The sequence below is a fragment of the Mastigoproctus giganteus genome, chromosome 13 (assembly GCF_048544385.1).
Source record: "Mastigoproctus giganteus isolate SK-2022 chromosome 13, ASM4854438v1, whole genome shotgun sequence".
NCBI classification, from domain to species: domain Eukaryota; kingdom Metazoa; phylum Arthropoda; class Arachnida; order Uropygi; family Thelyphonidae; genus Mastigoproctus; species Mastigoproctus giganteus.
Genome location: NC_143587.1, coordinates 161,421,675 through 161,441,643, shown reverse-complemented (window position 1 = coordinate 161,441,643; position 19,969 = coordinate 161,421,675). Strand labels below are relative to the sequence as shown.

General features: G+C 38.3%; 1 protein-coding gene across 2 annotated transcripts in view; it reads right to left on the bottom strand.

Moving 5' to 3' along the window:
- LOC150076557 (calcium-transporting ATPase sarcoplasmic/endoplasmic reticulum type-like) overlaps nt 1–19,969 on the bottom strand; it is a 346,227-nt gene that overhangs the window by 289,183 nt on the left and 37,075 nt on the right. For both annotated transcript variants that reach the window (XM_090387973.1, XM_090387974.1), the window contains exon 2: nt 10,201–10,412. In XM_090387973.1, coding sequence (XP_090244099.1) covers nt 10,201–10,318 — 118 coding nt within the window. In that variant the 5' untranslated portion in view covers nt 10,319–10,412. The remainder of the gene's footprint in view (nt 1–10,200; nt 10,413–19,969) is intronic.

Below are 19,969 nucleotides of genomic sequence, written 5' to 3'. Positions count from 1 at the left end.
CCAGTTTTCAGATCTTGTCGTTATTGAAAAAATCCTCTGGATAATGCATGACAGCATTTTTCCCTCTGCTTCCAGTACTCTAGTATTAATTTCATCTATACCACTGCCTTTCCATACTAAGTATTTTCTGTGGCCTTTTTCTACCCCAAACAATAAAAACAGTGTCTAATATTTCTTGCATTTAAATCTTTTCTTTGCCTTAGTGATGTCTTCATCTCCTTTGTTTAATAGTTCAAAGAATTTACTCATTAATTCTAAAATATCTTCTCTTGTTTTAACTTTGCCTTTATCATTTTTGATTACCTTAGTTCTTGCCAACCCAATCACTACACATATATACATACTTACAGCTTTACATACACTATCCAGGCATGTATTTAATTAGGTACTCCTTCCTGAAACTCGAACTTGAAGCATCACGGCTCAAGTTGTTCATGCGCTGTAAAAAAACCAACCAAACTAAACTATACTCTACACTATCCTACCACAAGTCGTGAAACATCTCTCTAAAATTAGGAAACTGTGACTATGAAATATGCAAACAGTCTGTCCTATAAAGGTGATCAGTGGTTAATTCATTTGTATCTATAATTCATTTCAAGCTCATTCAGCAAACAATGAGCATATAGAAAGAGCAAATTAAAGTTTCAGAAGCTGTATGCCTTAGGGGTGGGGGGACTGGTATGCTACCATTCAAGAATTAAATATTCCCATGTCAACAACTAGCAATGAGCTGTATGTATGAAGTCCATAGATATCAGTGAGCTGAAAAAAGAACAGGTAGACCAACTACAGACAGGAACCAATGCATCTCAAGATGGCTGGTTACTTCATGTCACCATCAGATTCTAGACAATCAGAATTTTGAGCTACAAGTGACCATGTTGATACTTGTAAGCATTTCCACAATATTATGCTAGTTCTATAGCATAAATATTTATGGAGGAGCTATAGCCCACAAGAACTTTGATAATAAAAACAAATGCACACCAACTGGCGCCGACCGGGCTAGCCGGATGGGTAAAGTGCTTGCCTGGCAACCCAAAGGTCACGGGTCCAATTCCCACCTCGGGCTTGGATCAAAGTACTGCAAAAACCTTGGAAGGTTTTTGCAGTACTTTGCATTATGGCCACAGAATTTTTATAGATCACGTTGCAGTAGCATACCTTGATTACTGTCATCCCCCCCCGTGCCAACCTTTGTATCATTTGCAAACTTAGACATTAAGCCTGATATACTTTCATCAATATCATTAATAAGTACAGAAAACAACAATGGGTCCAGAATCAAACCCTGGGAGACTCCAATAATAACATTATTCCATGAATTGAGTGTCCAAAGATAACCACTCTGTTCTCTCTCTCTCTCTCTCTCTCTCTCTCTCTCTCTCTCTCTCTCTCTCACACACACACACACAATCATTCCTTTATTCATAGCAGTAGCTTGCCCTTAATGCCACATTGCTCCAGTCTGTACAGCAGTAGTCATTTATGTGTAACAGTACCAAAAGCCTTCCTGAAACCCATGATATGAAATCATCCATGAAATCCATGATATTATATCAAAATTATTTTTTGCATCCAGTTCCTTTGTTACTGCATCAGAGCATCCGATCAGATTGGTTGGACAAGACTGCCCCATAAGAAATCCATGTTGTGGCTACAGCATAATTGCATTCCTGTCTAGGTAGTCTGCATTACTTTTTAAGCAGTTTTATCATTATTTTCTCTAGAACAGAAATTAAGCTAACAGGTCTATAATTAATCATATCACCCTTTGATCCTTTGTGAGTACATTTATACATCTCCAGTCCACAGAGACCATCCGTGAATCCAAAGATGGTCTCATAATTATGCTGAGGGTTTTCTTACTTCCTCTGCTGACTCCATATACACTGAAACTTCTCCTAACGGACACCTCTCGTTAACGGACGTCTCTCTACAACGGACATTTTCAAATTCCCCAACTCACCTCCATTGGTTTTAACGTGTTTGCAGCTTCTGTCTAGCGGACATTCTCTGTAACGGACGCGGACAGGCAATCTGCACTGTTTCGTTTAGATTAGCACTTAATTTGATCTCCCCATAACGGACTGCGGGAGAGCTCACGGCCCTTTTTCTAGGAACGTTTCTTCCACGTATTGCCTCAATCGTGTGTTTATTTTCTATTTCCGATTCTCTGAATTTTATCAAGGTTTACGTCGCGGTTCTAAACCCTTTTTCAAGAATTTTAAGGCACGTGTAAAACTTCTGATGAATTCGGTGTGTGCGGGGGGGAGGGGGGGAATATGGTCGGCCTTTCGTCTTTTCAGTTTTCAGTTTTGTTCAGTGTCGTGTGAAGTGCACAATGTCTTCGCGTAAACATTTAACTTTAAAAGATAAAGTCGAACTCATTAATGCGTATGATCGGCAAAAAAATAGTGTTCGCAATCTCGCTGCAAAATTCAAAATCGGGAAGACGCAAGTAAGCGACATCCTAAAGAAAAAAAATGAACTGCTCAAACAATTTTGGCAACACGGAAATGATCAGGTTCAAAAATCATTCCCGAAAACTGTTGGACTTAAAATTGACAATGTTACGTATGAGTGGTTTTGTCGCGAACGTGCTAAAAAAATTCCCATTAATGGGCCTATTATTAGGGAAAGGGCTTTGGAGGTTGTGAAATCTATGGGAGTAAATGGGTTCAAAGCTTCTGTGGGATGGCTAGACAAATTCAAAACTCGGCATAAAATTTCTTGGAAAACCGTAAGTGGTGAAGGTGGATCTGTTGATACTGGGGTTGTAACAGAGTGGACCGTCAAATTGGAAGATTTATGTTGTGATTTTGAAGCTAAGGATATTTACAACTGTGACGAAATAGGGTTGTTTTTTAAAGCTCTTCCTGAAAAAACAATGAGTCTAAAAAACGAAAAGTGCCAGGGCGGAAAAATTTCTAAGGAACGCTTGACTGTACTATTGTGTACAGATATACTGGGAGACTTTGAACAACCTCTTGTTATAGGAAAACCACAAAATCCTTGTTGTTTCAAGGGCATAAAGTTGAATCTTTTGAATGTTGACTGGAAGTCTAATAAAAAAGTGTGGATGACACAAGATATCATGAGCGAATGGATAAGTCACTTTAACCAAAACATGATTCGTCAAAACAGAAAAATTATTCTTTTCATGGATAATGCTGCATCTCACTCGCACATTGAATTGTCCAACATTCAAATCGTTTTTCTGCCACCAAACACATCTGCACAGTGTCAGCCCTTGGATCAAGGGATAATAAAAAAATTTAAACTTCACTACAGAAAACGTGTTTTAAGACATCTCATTGTAAACATGAACGATGTAACATGTGCGAGTGACCTTGCAAAGAAACTCAGCATCCTAGATGCGATTCAATGGATTTCCTCTTCAGTAAACGCAATTAGAAAACAAAATGGCATGAACTGTTTTGTAAAGTCTGGCTTCTCAAAGAAGTTGTGAACAGCAATGTGGAGCACCAAGAAGAACAAGAACTTCAACATCTATTGATAATGTACGACACTTCAACTATAAGTGACCCTGGCTACAAAGATATAGACTCGAACCTCACTACAGAAGATGGTGCTATAGATATCAACGACATTATCATCCATATTTTTCAAGAAGTTCCTCATGAGGATGAAGAAATGGAAGGAGGTCATTCTGTCGAAGAACATATTAACGACGAACCACCGATGAAAATAGAAGAAGCGCTCATACAAATCAATCGTTTAAAAATGTTTTTCGCCCCTGAAGAAGATACTGAAGGACTTTTGATGGTTTCTTCACTACAAACAAATGTTGAAAACAAAATTATCAGCCGGAAGAAGGTGCAGAAGAAAATAAGTGATTACTGTATGTATTTTTCTTAAGATAAAGTCATAATATGCATAGCACAATTGTATGTATATTATTTACAAAAATATTGTGCAAAATCTGTATATAATTTAATTTAATTTTACATTAAATGTTTAACGATTTTTCTTTCTTTCTTTTTTTTTTTCTCCCTCAGACTTCTTGTTAGCGGACACTTCTCTCTCTAACGGACACATTTTCGTTCCCCGTGGCTGTCCGTTAAAGGGAAGTTTCACTGTAATTGGATAGATGCCATCTACCTCAGGTGCTTTTTTTTTTTTATGTTTAGCTTCAACAATTTCTCTTTTCCTCTTTCCTTTCAGTTATTACAAAATCATTTAGGTCCCCATTAGAGTTTGTTAAACTTCTGTCATCCCCCTTCCCTAAAGAATTCCTCATGTGTGAACATAGATGCAAAATGCCAATTCAGCTTGTCAGCAACCTGAGCAGGGTCATAAACAGTTAAGCCATACACATCAAGTGGTTCAATGTGATTCATCCCCTTCCTTCTAGTGATTACATTAGTCTGTCATCTACACACCGAAGTAACTCAATTTTGTATCTTAACTATTTTTGCAAACTCAGTGCCTCTGTCTGTGAAGTCAAATAAGAAAGTTAAGAAGTGTAGAACAGCCTGCACTCTGGAAATGAAACTAGAAATTACTGCTTGTTTTGATGACAGCAAACAAGCATTCAATATTAGATATGACATGGAATATGGCACACAGCAAGAACAACAATTTATCTCATAAACAAAAATATTCAGATGTTAAATATTAGCAATTCCTTTTGCAATAAATGTATGAAAACAGAATATGTAATATTGATTTGTATTCTAATCAGAAAACAAAAGAACAGGAATACCAATTAGATCACAGTATTTGAGAATGTCAAGTTTTTTTTTTCCCTAATATATCAAAAGCCTGGAATCCTTGCTTCTATTCTTCCTTTATGAATACTAATTCATCTGGCTGCAAGTCCTGGTGTCCAGTCAGAAGTTATGACATCAGTGTTCACACAAATTATTGAAGAACTTGATCCTAAACTGGTCATCAACATCAAGGAAATGAGCCTGTTCTGAAAGATGTTCAGCAGATCTTTCAACACAAAGGAGGAAAAGAGCTTACTGGATAATACATCATCTAATAATCAACTGATTTCTTCTGTGAGGCAATGCTGCTTGGGATTTCAAGCTGATAACCAAACATTTGTTTACTCCTATTAGAACTCAAGAGCTTTGAAATACTTTTGCTTCTTGTAGCCAAAAAAAAAAAAAAAAACCTGGATTACTAGAGCCTCATATCAAGGGTGGTTCTGCCATAATTTCTGCTCTGCAGAAAAGATTTACCTCAACAAGTATAGGTTCAAAGAGAAGATGGTGCAAATTATCAACAATGCTCCAGGTCATCAAGACAACCTTAATGAGATGAGAGTGATGAGATGGTGGAGATGAAATAATGATGTCCAATACAAAATTGATATTACAATGTGATTGCTAATTTCAAGCAAAACTACTTCAAGTTAACTGAATAGTTGGAGATTCCGGATATAGGAAAAAAACCCACTTTAAGGGGATTTTGGAAATGATTCAATATCAAGACTTCATCACAGACTTTGTCTATGATGAAGTCAGTTCCTACTTTGCAAGTGCTACTTGAAGCAAATTATGGCCTGAAAATGTCACAGATTTCTCTAGAATACAAGGAGACAATAGAAACAAAGTAGGAAAGAATTCTATTGAACCAGGCAACCAGATAAGTTTGGGATTGTGGTCCTGTGATTTTGAAGCACTTTTGGCTGAACATGCTCAAAAGCTCCTCACTGAAGACCTAAGTAAATTCAAATGAGTGGATTCAAAGCCTTAGAATACTTACATGATAAAGAGATACAAAAGAAACTCATACCAATTGATTTCTTCAAGCATTGGGAGACAACAAAGGTGCATTTTAGATGACAACTCAAATGCAGAGAATCTTCCTTATAGCAAGGAAGATCGGTATTTTCATTGCTATAATGAAGTTCAAAATGAGAGGAAGAAGGATAGGATCCAATTAACTCTCGATTCTTTTTGCAAGAAGCCACCTCTAGGAATTTAGAGCCCTCAACTTTGGATTAAAAGTTCCTGATATGTGGGTGGAGGGTGATTCACTCTGTAGAAATCAATCTAGCTTCTGGCATGGATTTATCCTTCACACACATATTGTTTTTAAATTCTAATAGAGTGATATTCAAATGCCTTTGTATTTTTTATGTATTTTTTTTACTGGTTTTATCTTTAGTTCATATAATTTAACCTAAACAGGATATTTATGTGATTTCATTGTACAATGTTTTCACAGATTCTACAAAATACAGTTCATTTCATCATATTTCTTCATAAAGCCAGTATATTAATCCACTAGACAGAGTAATAATACACTGACTATTATAGAGGATATTATATATAAATTATAGAGGTGTTCTCCTCTATAATTTAATGTGAATGCTGTTTATTTGAAACACTACATTATAAAATGAAAAATTGTATATGTGACCATAAAGATTAAACATTACATGCCCAACCTATTTGCTGAGAATTAAACTTTCAGTACACTGGTGAATTAAATTTACATCAGTGTGCACAGACTGGGTTTCAGAAACTGAAAAATTTATTTACATTAAAGTTAGCAAATGTAAATTGATGTTAGAATATAATTATTTTTAACTTCTGTCATATCTGTGCTTTCTGTACACATTATACTCAAAATCAGAGTGATATTATGTCTCTGAAATTTCTATTATTTCTGAATTTGGTGATTTAATCAATATAAGTTTACCATCAAATTTATTTACTATGCTCCTGGTATTAGTATACAAGTAAGTACATGATTGCCTCTTTGGCCTGTAAGCTTTAACACATCTCTATAATTGCTTGTCCCATGAGAACCCATAGCACTTTGTTGCTGTTGTTCTACTGTTTTATGGCACAAGGGCTACAATGGCCAAACTGTGCTCAGATATTGTAACCGTACTTTTCAGGCATATAATACAGGTCTTTCAACTTAGTGAAAATAATCACTATACTCGCTGCATTTTCTCCAGCATTCTTTCCAAGCAGTGAATGTACATTGGTAAAAATAAGGAGGCTTACGTTTACACCAATGTTTAATGTCAGAAATGAGTAACATATCACTCTCAAACTCCTTAACAAGCAAGTATGCCTTCAGTCTACCAAATAAAAAAAAAAAACAGATGGGGTGAGGGCAGGGCTACGGGGGGAGGGAGTGAGGCATTATGCTCCACCCCCAGCTGGGCAATATTTGACAGTGTCATCTGTGCTGTGTGCAGCCTTGCATTATCCTGATGTCCTTCTGATTTAGTTCAGGTCTTTTGGTTTTCCACGGACAAGCAGAATCCTTCTTTGTTGATGGCTGTTACACTTTCCAAGAAATTAAGAAAAGTTATGCCATTTTGATCCCAGAAGAAGGTGGCCATAAGTTTTGTCAACAATCTGGAAAGTTTTGCTTTTTGTTTACAGGTGATGTCAGGTGTGTTCATTTCATGGATTGTCATTTGGTATGTGGACCATAATGGAAGAACCACGTTTAATCACATCTAACAACCCCTTTAAAACACTCAGGATCACTAGCTCAAACTTCTCTAGATCTTCACAGATCTTTCTTTGCAGCCATCATCTCTTGTGTGAGCAGCTTAGGCAACCTACTAAGAACAGATTTTTCCATACCCCAGTCTGTTGATGACAATCAGAACACTTCCCTTTGACATTTTTGCAGCATCCATCACTTGTCTGGTGTGGTTATGCACCTTTCATTTTGAATGAGCTGGTCAATGAGTTCTTCGTTTCACTGTTTGTGACAAACGATAACTGTTTGTGACAAACGATCTTCCAGGTCTTGGTTTGTCCTTGATATCGAAATCACCTTCCCAAAATCAGAGTCACCTCTGGACATTACTTCCATCAACTGTCTGGCACCCAAAGATGGCTAGGAGTTTCTGATGGATAGATGTGGCCAACTGATCACCCCAATTTGAATAGGAACTCCATCACACACCATTGCCAGAAATGACTGTTACTTTGTCCATCCATGTCTTCAGATCTAAAAACAACAGAAAAATGATATTAGGTATGTTAATTGATAATTTGTAGTCATCAAGAGAACATCATAAATTCCTTCCCATCCTTACGCACACACGTGTGAATAATTGTGCATTATTGACCTGCCCTTGTATGTACCTTCAAGATTTCCATTAAGGTAAAGTTAAAAATCTGCCAAATAATTGTATCTGCTTTAATAACATGAAGAATTCAACCAGATTTGCCTTGTTTCCTATAGGATGATTTAATGTTAGAGATTCCTGCATATGAGAAAGTCGGCGCCTCTGTATGAGCAGGAAATGACCACCGCATATCCCCCGAGCAATATGGCCTTAGTTGCTAATGCTCCTAAAAACAAAATAACAACAACAACATACGAGAAAGTGATTTAAAAATTGTTTGTTTGTTTGTTATTTGGTTTTTAGGAGCATTAGCAACTAAGGCCATATTGCTCCGGGAATATGTGGTGGTCATTCCCTGACCTTTCCGCACCTCCGTATTTGGTGGTGATGGTCGAACCCCAGTCTAATCAAGAAGCGTGTGCTACGCACTGCTGCTCCTTCCCACCTGGCTACGGAGGCACCTTTAAAAATTGTGTTCCACACATTATGGTAATGGCTACAGACTAGAAGAATGTGTTATCAAAGTGTCCAATACATACAGTGTGCAAATCTTCCCAAATAAGCAGATAAAAATGCATCAAATAAGCATGCCCTATTCGAGCATTGGCAAGGACTACCTCCTCACATCTATTCACTCTCAAGCTTGACATCTGTGGCTGTGACTCTCTATTTTAAACTGCTACCCGTTTATTGTTACCCTGAACCTTCCACCTTTTGTATAACAGATTTATAATCTTTATACAGTATCTGATGATCACTTGAATCTTGAGTGGATCAGGTATGCAGCTCAATCTGCATATCTGTTCCCCCAAAATGCCTGCATGCCCTGGTATCCAGCAGAATGTACTGTATGATTAATATGGTACATCCATAGTACAATTAATTTACACTTATAGAGAGAACAAGCATTTGAGTGGTTTTCAAAGTTCAAAAGTGGAATGACTTTTCTTTATGATGGTAAATAGTCAGTGTCCATCCTGAAGCAAAATGGGTTGTTGTTGTTATTATTTGGTTTTTAGGAGCATTAGCAACTAAGGCCATATTGCTCCGGGGATATGCGGTGGTCATTCCCTGACCTTTCCATATCCTCCGTATTTGGTGGTCACGGGCTCGAACCCCAGTCTAATCAAGAAGCATGTGCTACACACTGCTGCTCCTGCCCACCTGGCTACGGAGACGCCAAAATGGATTGTAATATGATACAAATTAAATGAATATTCATGAAATGAACTTCTGAATCTTATTTGAATCTCTCTCTCTCTCTCTCTCTCTCTCTCTCTCTCTCTCTCTCTCTCTCTCTCTCTCTCTCTCTCTCTCAGGTAATTAGAGGTACTGAAACATGTTTATGGATGGTTAATGTACTGAAATAAATCAATGATTTTCACAACACAAAAATCCTAACTCACTGCAACTGAAGAAGGCCAGAAAACCTCATTCCAGCATAAAGAGCATACTATTTATATTTTTTGATGGAGTGATGCCCAATAGGAATTCTTCTTTGTGTTAATTCACAAACTGTGAATTAACATTTCTACAAGAATGTTCCAGGGCTTCTGAAGAAAATATAGCAAGTGTCCTGGAAATGGTCACCACTGGAGATTTGTTTCTCCATTACATCAATGCTCCTGCTCTAACAAGCATTGACTGTGTAGGAATTTGTAATTTGACTGCTGTAATTTGACTGTGCAGGAATTTGTGCCAACTCTGTAATCTCCTATCCTCTCCAGATCAATGCCATATGAATTTTTTTCGTTTTCCAGAACTGAAGTTCACACAGAAGGGATAGAAAAGAAATTTGATAACTTCATTATGATATAACTTGAATATTTCAAAATCATATCTTCCACAGATGCTTCCAAGGATGGTAATATTTCTAGATTTACTGTATTAAGTTACAAGGGAATTTCTTTGAAGGTGAAAGCATGGAATAGCTGCTAAAAGTGGTAATTACAAAGAAAAACACAGGTGAGAAACCTGTATTTTAATTTTTAATTACTACAAAGAAGTTGAGATGTGATCATATCTCAGTAAAATGATGAAGAAAACAAAATGATATATATGAAAACTCATAAGAATACATGAAAATGTTCATTTATACATTTAATAATACTTACCATTTGGCCCATATTTTTCCTGATACTTTTTTACTTGATCAGGTGTCAAACCTCGCTCATTATCTGTGTTAAAATAATCCGAAACCTCCTGATATGTTTTTGTGTGTGCTAAATCCATAGTTAATTCAATGAAAAGGGGGAAAATGGAGAAAAGGACAAAAACTCTGTATCAAAGTGTCCAGTAACGTTGACTTCGAAATTTGAAGTCAAATCTGCAAAGAAATAAAAACATTACTTAATACACATATTAGAAAAAAAAAATTACAGCTATATTTCTAATCAGAAATATATCATTACAGGTAAAAGGAATATATTTTTAAACAGTTTTCACAGTTCAAAACTTCCTATTAACTAATGCTATATTGCTTTCTTTCTTTCTATATAGCTTGCTTTCTTGCATCATATGACTCTACTAATGTCATGGGTATGTTTTACAAAAATTGTGAAGTGTTATGCTGACATCACAAACAATAAATAACTACCATCAAAAGTTAATGACAACAAAAAAATAGCAAATAAGAAGAAACTGGAACATCCAATACCCCTGCTGACGACTGAGAACATTGTGATAGTGAACAAAATATTTATGAAAAAAAAAAAAACCTTTCATGCACGTGGACTTGTACTTTATGCAGTGAAAAAAGGACTTCTTTCAAGCCACAGAAACCCACTACGAGGTGGGTTTCTGTGGCTTGAACAAACATGTAGTGTTTGCATGAAGGCTGATAAGCATGGAATTTTCAGATTTTTTTCAATTAGTATGCACAGTGTCCACAGCTGAAAATCATCCTTATCCTCAGCTGAAAACTTCCTCATCACTTCACATAATGTAAGGTGATGAGGAAGATTTTCAAGTTGATGGTTTTGCCAATAGCCACAACTGTCATTACTGGGCAAAAGAGAATGCAAAAATGAGAAAAGGTGGCTCGGAGTTGTGCAAAAGTGTTGTTGGTATTGGGTTTAATGAGACAAGGGATACTGAGGTGAAATTATCTGTTCATAGATTTATTTGCAAGATGCAAAAATGACAGTTTGGTGTAGTACACTCAGATATAAGGATATATAAGTCGCATCTTAACTAAGAGTATAACTGCTCCCATCCTGTCTGTCCTTTCTTCATCATCATTCATCATCATCATCATCAGCCATTTCCAATCCACTGCAGGATGAAGGCCTCTCCGGCAACTTTCTGTATACATTATACTCCCCATATTCAAATTCTGCATCCCTTATATCTGAATGACACCATGTGGAATCTCAACAATGTCTGCATTCAGATTCATTATATTGTTCCCATAACTGGGGGTGATAACCACAAAGCCTCTCTCACACAGTGGCATTCCTAGGGTATGTGGCACCTGGGTGCCATTTGAAATTTGGTACCCCCTTTCAAATTTTCTTCATATGTGTGAGTTTTGAGTTTTCAAGCACCCCTTGAACATTGGCACCCAGGTGCAGTGCACCCCTTGCATGGCCCACCTCTGCTCTTACAGTTCCTAGACTGGTACTTTCTAGCCAATGGTCCCATGTTCAATCCATGTTTTTTTAACCAGGCTGTTAATCCATGTGAGCTAATAAAAGTGCTAATAAAATATTAGCACTTTTATATTTTAATATTTTAATTTGAAGTGCATGAATATTTTGATGCACTTTAAAATATAAGGAAAGTATACTCGACATGTCTATATCAAAAACAAATCCTTATGATATAATTAATTTGAATTACTTTGTTTCTAATCATGAAAATAAAGGCTTCTTTTTGCACTGAAAGTGAATGAAAGAAATAAAGTTTAAATTTGGTATGTTGCAGTGTGTGCACCATGACCTATAGGGTTGTGTCAATTTCTTACCCTTTCCAAAGCATTCCATTACTCAAAAAAGTTTGAAAGCACTGTCCAAAACTCCATCCAAATTACCTGTCAATGACCTGTCTCTCTCCACTCTACATCTATTTCTGCTGCATGACTTTTCTATAGATATTTCCATGGGCAATGTTCATGCAATCTGCAATTCCACCTCTCTCTCTCTCTCTCTCTCTCTCTCTCTCTCTCCTGTTCACCTCTAAACTTACAGAACTAATTTTTAACTTCTTAATTTTTAATTTCTAACTTCTTTTTTGGAACAATATTCCTTAATTTATACACCGATCAGCCAAAACATTATGACCAGGAAGTCATTATGCAAATTGAAGCAACTGCAGGTGAACTACAGCACGTGCACGGGTCGAGACATGATATAAAAAACACCTCATACCAAGCTCCATTAATCAGTGTTACTCTTGTTCTTCAGATGGGAAAGGCAGCGGACTTAAGTGAGTTTGACAAAGGCCAAATTGTAATGGCCAGACAACTGGGTCAGAGCATATCCAAAACGGCATGGCTGGTGGGATGCTCACAGTCAGCCGTGGTTAATACCTACCAAAAGTGGTCCGAGGAGGGGAAACCCACAAACCGCTAGTTGGACGACCACAGCTCATCGATGCTCGAGGTGAGCGAAGGCTCTCTCCTGGATGGTACATGGCAACAGAAGGGCGACTGTAGCACAACTTGCCGGTATTTGGAATGCTGGTGATGGGAGTAATGTGTCACAACACACTGTACATCGAACACTGCTGAAAATGGGACTACGTAGCCACAGGCCGCTCTGAGTACCCACGCTAACCATGGTTCACCGGCAACAGCACCTACAATGGGCACGCGAGCATCGAAACTGGACCTTGAGTGATTGGAAGAAGCTCATCTGGTCCAACAAATCACGTTTCCTGTTGCACCATGTGGACGGCCGGATACATGTGCATTGTTTATCTGGGGAAGTGATGGCACCTAGATGCACCGTGAGATGAAAACAAGCCAGTGGCGGCAGTGTCATGCTTTGGGCAATGTTCTGCTGGGATACTCTGGGTACAGTCATCCATGTGCTGGGCACTCTGATGTCTACCACCTACCTAAACATCCTTGCTGACCAGGTACCCCCTTTCATGGCAACAGTCTTCCCCTCTGGCGGTGCAGTCTTTCAGCAGGATAATGCGCCATGCCACACCGTCTGGATTGTTCAAGACTGTTCGAGGAACATGAGGAAGACTTCCAGGTATTGCCCTGGCCTCCAAATTCCCCAGACATCAATCCCATTGAGCATCTGTGGTTTCTGTTGGAACAGCAACTCCGATCTGTGGTATCTCAACCACGGACCTTACAGGAGTTAAAGGATCTGCTGGTACTAGATACCACAAGACATTTAGAAATCTTGTAGCGTCCATGCCTCGTAGGGTACGAGCTGTTTTGGCTGCACGTGGAGGACCAACATCATATTGGATAGGTGGTCATAATGTTTTGGATCATCGGTGTGTGTGTGTGTGTGTGTGTGTGTGTGTGTGTGTGTGTGTGTGTGTGTGTGTGTGTGTGTGTGTGTGTGTGTACATACACTGTACTTTCCTAAAATTATAATGTACAGAAATTCAAGTCCAGTGTCAACAAGTATCTTCTGTCTTCTCAGCCTTCCAGCCATACATCTGAACTTCTAAGACCTCTCACATTTGGGGTCACAATAAAAAAATAAGAAAGATTGAGAACATATGTTCTCAATCTCTGACAGGAAAACGTTCAGAGTTTATTTATTTAATAGCAGGTAACCAGCAAGTAATGATGTAGAATACTAAACATCAAAACAGATACTGTTCTATAAACAGATCAAGACGGTTACAAAACAAAGAAACGTATATTATTATAAAATTGGCCTGAGATAACATGAAATAAAAAAAAATAAATATTAACAATAATTAATAAAAATCATTAGCCTCACAAAAATATATACTTTCATTTTGCATACCTAAATAGGGTAATATGTATATCTCTTGTTCTGCAATCATTTAAACAGAGGATTTAATAACAATAAAAAGTCTGCAGCTGTAGGAGTCACTGTACCAAGTTCCAACTGTTCATTATCTAATATAAGCAAGAATATTTGCTGATGCTATCGAGGCAGTGTTAGGTGGGTCGGAAAACTGCTAGCTTGGGGGTGACAAAGACTAATGGATTAACAGTAGCCACAGGCAGAGGTGAAAGAGATTCTTGCACTGCTTCTATTGGAATGAGCAGAAGCCCGAAAAACAAGATGCAGGATATTTCAGAGACTGCTGGAAGTCATTGCGGTACAAGTAAACACATGGGTTGTGTTAGGGTAGCTAAGAATAGAAACAGGTGCATGTATACTTGCGTGTACACTAATGCTAGGAGTTTAGTAAATAAATTTGATGAATTTGAGGTATTACTCAAAACATCAAAGGCAGATATTGTTGGGATATCAGAGACGTGGTGTCACACAGATATAAGGAATGCAGAACTGGAATTTGGGGAGTACAACGTCTACAGAAAGGATAGACAGGATAGGAAGGGAGGAGGGGTTATGCTATTAGTTAAAAAACACATAAAATCCAAGGAAGTGAAGCCAGTTGACATCGCTGGACAGTGCAGTGTTGAGTCAGTTTGGTGTGACATAAGCATAGGTAAATCAAAATTGAGAGTAGGAGTGTGCTATAGGCCTAATGACTCTGATGAGTATAATAAGATACTGTACAGGGAAATAGAGTGGGCCAGTAAATCAGAGAGTCTTATAATGGGGGATTTTAATTGCCCAGATATTGACTGGAATTTGTGGGTTGGTCACTCACACACTAGCAAGGCTTTTGTGGATTTATTGGATGATTGTTTTCTACACCAGCATGTTCGGGAGGCAACTAGAGGGAGTAATACTCTTGATCTGATTATCAGTAGTGATTCTTCATGCATTAGGAATCTGCAGATAAATGAACCACTGGGTGGCAGTGATCACAGTGTGCTGAAGTGGGATTTACTCAAGGAGGTAACTACCATCAGAGGTAAAGGGAAGGGTTTTTGCTTTCGTAAAGGAGACTATGCTGGTCTGAGACAGTATTTAAATTCTATACAGTGGGACCAACTGATGATGTTACCAACAGCAAATTCAAAATGGGAAGCATTCAAGGAACTAATCTTGGAAGCTACCAGGCTTTACATACCAACCAAGAAATATTGTTCAAGGTTCAGGCCTAAATGGTTGTCAGATGAACTAATGAGACATATGGCAGAGAAGAAAAATGCATGGGATACATACAAATTAATGGGTGACGTGGAAGCCTATGATAGATATAAGTTGGTCTGTAACCAAGTCACAAAGGAGATTAGGCAGGCAAAGGCAGATTATGAGAAATCCTTGGCAAAGGATGCAAAGAAAAACAGAAAAGAGTTCTTTACCTATTTAAACTCAAGAAGGAAAGGGATGAATCAGATTGGTCCACTGGATGTTGATGGTTCAACAGTTGAGGATCCAGCTCAGGTGGCTAACAATCTAAACGAGTATTTTGCATCTACATTCACACATGAGGAGTTATTCAGGAAGGGGAATGTCGTAGGTGAAGTAAACATTGGCAGTGAGCTAGATGATTTTCTAATAACTGAGAGGAAAGTGGAGGAGAAATTGTTGAGGATAAACATAAAAAAGGCACCCGGGGTGGATGGGATCTATCCAGTTATATTAAAGGAGGCAGCAAAGGAAGTAAGCAAACCCCTAGCCATAATTATGAGAGCTTCTTTGGACTCAGGGGAGGTACCCATGGACTGGAGATGTGCAAATGTAACCCCAATTCACAAAGGAGGATCAAAGGCTGACACAAGTAATTATAGACCTGTTAGTTTAACTTCGGTTCCAGGAAAATTAATGGAGGCACTGGTTAAAGAAGCACTGCAGGATCATCTGGACAAGAATTCAGTTATAGCTCAGACACAGCATGGGTTTGTTAAGGGCAGGTCTTGTCTGACCAATTTGATTGGATACTATGATGTAGTCACAAAAGAACTGGATGCAGGGAATAACTTTGATATTATATATTTGGATCTTAGAAAGGCTTTTGATACTGTTGCGCATGGAAGACTGCTGCACAAATTGGAGAAGTGTGGCATTCGAGGCAAATTGCTGCTATGGATAAAGGGATGGTTGAGTGGCAGAAGACAGAGAGTGGTAATCAATGGACACTGCTCAACGTGGACTAATGTCATTAGTGGAGTTCCTCAGGGTTCAGTGTTGGGTCCATTGTTGTTTTCTGTATTTATAAATGATATTGATGATGGTGTATCAGGCTTAATGTCCAAGTTTGCAGACGATACAAAGGTTGGCAGGGTTGTTAAGGACACTACTGATACTATGCTGCTGCAACAGGATCTGGAAAGGTTGAGCAGATGGGCTGAGAGGTGGCAAATGAAGTTTAACATTGACAAATGTAAAGTACTACATATGGGAAACAATAACCCCAGATCAACGTATCAACTCTGTGGTACTACGCTGACAGTGGTAGAGAATGAAAAGGACCTGGGGGTAATTGTGCAGGCAGATATGAAGTTCTCTGAGCAGTGCAGACGAGCTGCAAGAGTAGCTCATGGTGTCTTGTCAATGATATACAGGAATTTTTCTAGCAGGGACAGGGATGTGATTATTCCCTTGTATAAGGCATTGGTCAGGCCACACCTTGAGTACTGTATACAGGTCTGGAGGTCTCATTTCAAGAAGGATGTAGAGCTGCTGGAACGAGTACAGAGAAGGGCAACAAGATTAGTGAATGGAACAAAGGGTTGCTCTTACGAAGAAAGGCTTAAGTTTTGCAAATTACAGAGCCTGGAGACTAGGCATCGCCGAGGTGATCTGATAGAGGTGTACAAGGCTTTGAATGGCTTGAGCATGCTCAATGCCGATGGAATTCTTCCTCTTGCTCAGAATAATCACCTGAGAGGGCATAAATTCAAATTGAGGAAGGACGGATGTCGGATAGATGTGCGGAAATTCGCCTTTAGCCAGCGGGCAGTTGGTTTGTGGAATAGACTTCCATCGCTTGTTGTTGAAGTTGATAGCCTAAACAAATTTAAGGCTCAGCTGGACAGGTATTTCGAACGAATTGAGGGGTGAAATGGGAGTAGTGGTTGCTTTTTTTTTTTTTTTTTTTGGCTGATGCTGAATAAGCTTGCTTTCTTGCATCATATGCCTCTACTAATGCTAATGCTAATGCTAATAATATCACAACCAGCATTTCATATGCTTCTTACTGACTGGTTCAGAATACTGACAAGGAAAGAGATGAGTGACTCCATTCTAAGGCAGAAAGTCATATGTGTGCCTAGCCTATGGTGAAAATGTAAAGATTCGTATGTAGCTTCATCAGTAAGATTAGTGGTTGAGTTTAGATGGCATTATATCTGCTTGAGGTAGACAAAAATTTGTCAAATCTGTACATAAAAAAAAAAAAAAAAAATTCTTGTTTATACTCCGGCACGACCACCAGGTGAGTGGAGTTTACAATAAATCATCAATACAAACGTTAATCATATTTAGCAGTCATGGGTTTGAACCCCAGTCCACTCAAAGAGCACGTACTACTGCACTCGCACTCCTAACCACTCAGCTACGCCATCATGTAAGAGGTGAGCCACAGTGTAGTCAGTGGAAATTGAAGCAAAGGTAATTTACTGATGTTACTGTATTGCAGTGTCAACAACTGTTGTTGTAAGGGCAATAGCCAAGTAAGTAATCTAGAGGGTTAACATCAAAAAGTCCACTGAAGATAGAAATTTAAAATTTTTTTTTAAGTACAAAAAGTTTTTTTCTATACACCTTGTCATGGAGCCATTTACCAACAACCTTAATTTGTTGGTAAATTTGATGTCAAGAATGACAACAAGCAGGAAAGCATGATCAGAGAAAATATTCAGCTGATATGACAGTTTTAAGGACAGATTTTAAGATAAAAGACCATATTAGTAAGGCATAGAGGGAGTGAGGTGTAACCTAGATGACAATGTAATTCTAATGAATGAGAGCAAAATCACATTTCATACCATAAGGCTGTGAATATAAAAGAAACAAGCTTTGTACAATGACTGAGAAGGGAAATTTAGATTCCAGTGTATGCTTTAAAGTTAATGATTTACAGAAGAGCTACTTTTGAATGGATTCTGGCTTGTAGGAAAAAGGAGACAAATGTCAAAAATGTATTGGATCCCAAAAGTTAACATGCAGACCAAAATGTTTGTTATAACCTGAATAGAATACACAATGTATATGAGTTAGGTAGAGGAGGTATATTTATAGCACAGCCAGTATAAGTTCTTTATGCATTGCAGATACAGAATTCTCATAGTTTTAAATCTTTATAAGGAACAGCCGCCATATTGTAATCAATAGGAAATAGCAATGTATATATCTCGAAATGATATCATTAGGCACAGAAAAGTAAGTACTACTCTGTAGCGTTAGGTATTAGGTAAAACTAGATAACATAATACAAAGCACTGTATTAGGAATCTGTTAGCTTAGAATAGTATTATCAATTAATCAAAAATATTTATTAATCTTATTAAATTTCATTGTTAATTAAACTGTATTTAAATGGAAATCATGACCCAGACTAGAGCTGCAAAGCAAAGATCACAGACTAGTGAGAGTGCTGTGACTAGGGGGGGGGGGGGAAACATAGGGGACAATTCTCCAATGCATCACAGTCTCAAAAATGTGCAAAATGTGATGTTTGCTGAACTTTCTAAAACAGGATGTGATCTAGCCAAGGAGGATATAGCCTAGGGTCAAGAAATTAGGCGCCAACACAGCATTCTGATGGACATCTATGAGAGCTTGAGGTGTAGGGTAAATTCCCTCGAAGAAATTAATATGAGGGCCCATTAAGCTCTCGGCTGCACATCTCAACGGCAGAGCTCACTCCTGTACATCAGCAACCCAGAGGCAATCTCCAAGGCAGAATGCACTGGTCCCACAGGAACTAGTTATTGTTGGTGAATCTATTGTCAGGGAGAGGGGGAATATACTATGCAAGAAGGATGGGTGGAACGGGACCAGCGTATGTCTGCCAGGGGCAAAGGTTGATGACGTTGTAGAGCAGATATCATCTTTTAAGGGTACAAAAGGTGATACTGTTGTACACGTTGGAACTAATGACATTAAGAGATCTGCATATTTACTCAACAAGTACAGGTCAATGTTGAAAAAAAGTCGCAAGTTAGGGTTGAATGTGAAAATGTCTGCAATTCTGCCCAGACACGATAGGAGGGAGTATATGATGACAACCGTGTCGATCAATTCGGTCTTGGAGAGACTGTACAAGGCTCAAGGGGTAGAATTTTTTCAGCCTGGTCTGTGCTCGTTGACAGGAGAGACAGCTTCTACAGGGATGGGGTATACTTAAATAGAAAGGGTGCAAGAATATTTGTTGATGCTATCGAGGCAGTGTTAGGTGGGTCGGAAAACTGCTAGCTTCAAGGCAAATCACAGGTTAAAAGTGGCCGCAAGTAGAGGCAAAAGTGATTCTTGCACTGCTTCTATTAGAATGAGCACCAGCATGGAAAGCAAGGCAATAGAGATTTTCAGGACTGTTGGGAGCCATAGTGGAACAAATAAATACATGGGCTGTATTACGGTAACTAAGAGTAGAAGCAGGTGCATGTATACTTCCATGTACACCAATGCTAGAAGTAAATAAATTTGATGAACTTGAAGTGCTAGTCAAGACATCAAAGGCAGATATTGTTGGGATATCAGAGACATTGTGCCACCCAGGTATAAGCATAGAAGAACTGGAATTTGGGGAGTACAATGTGTACAGAAAGGACAGACAGGACAGAAAGGGGTTATACTGTTGGTTAAGAAACACATAAAATCTAAGGAAGTGCATCCAATTGATGTTAGTGGACAATGCAAC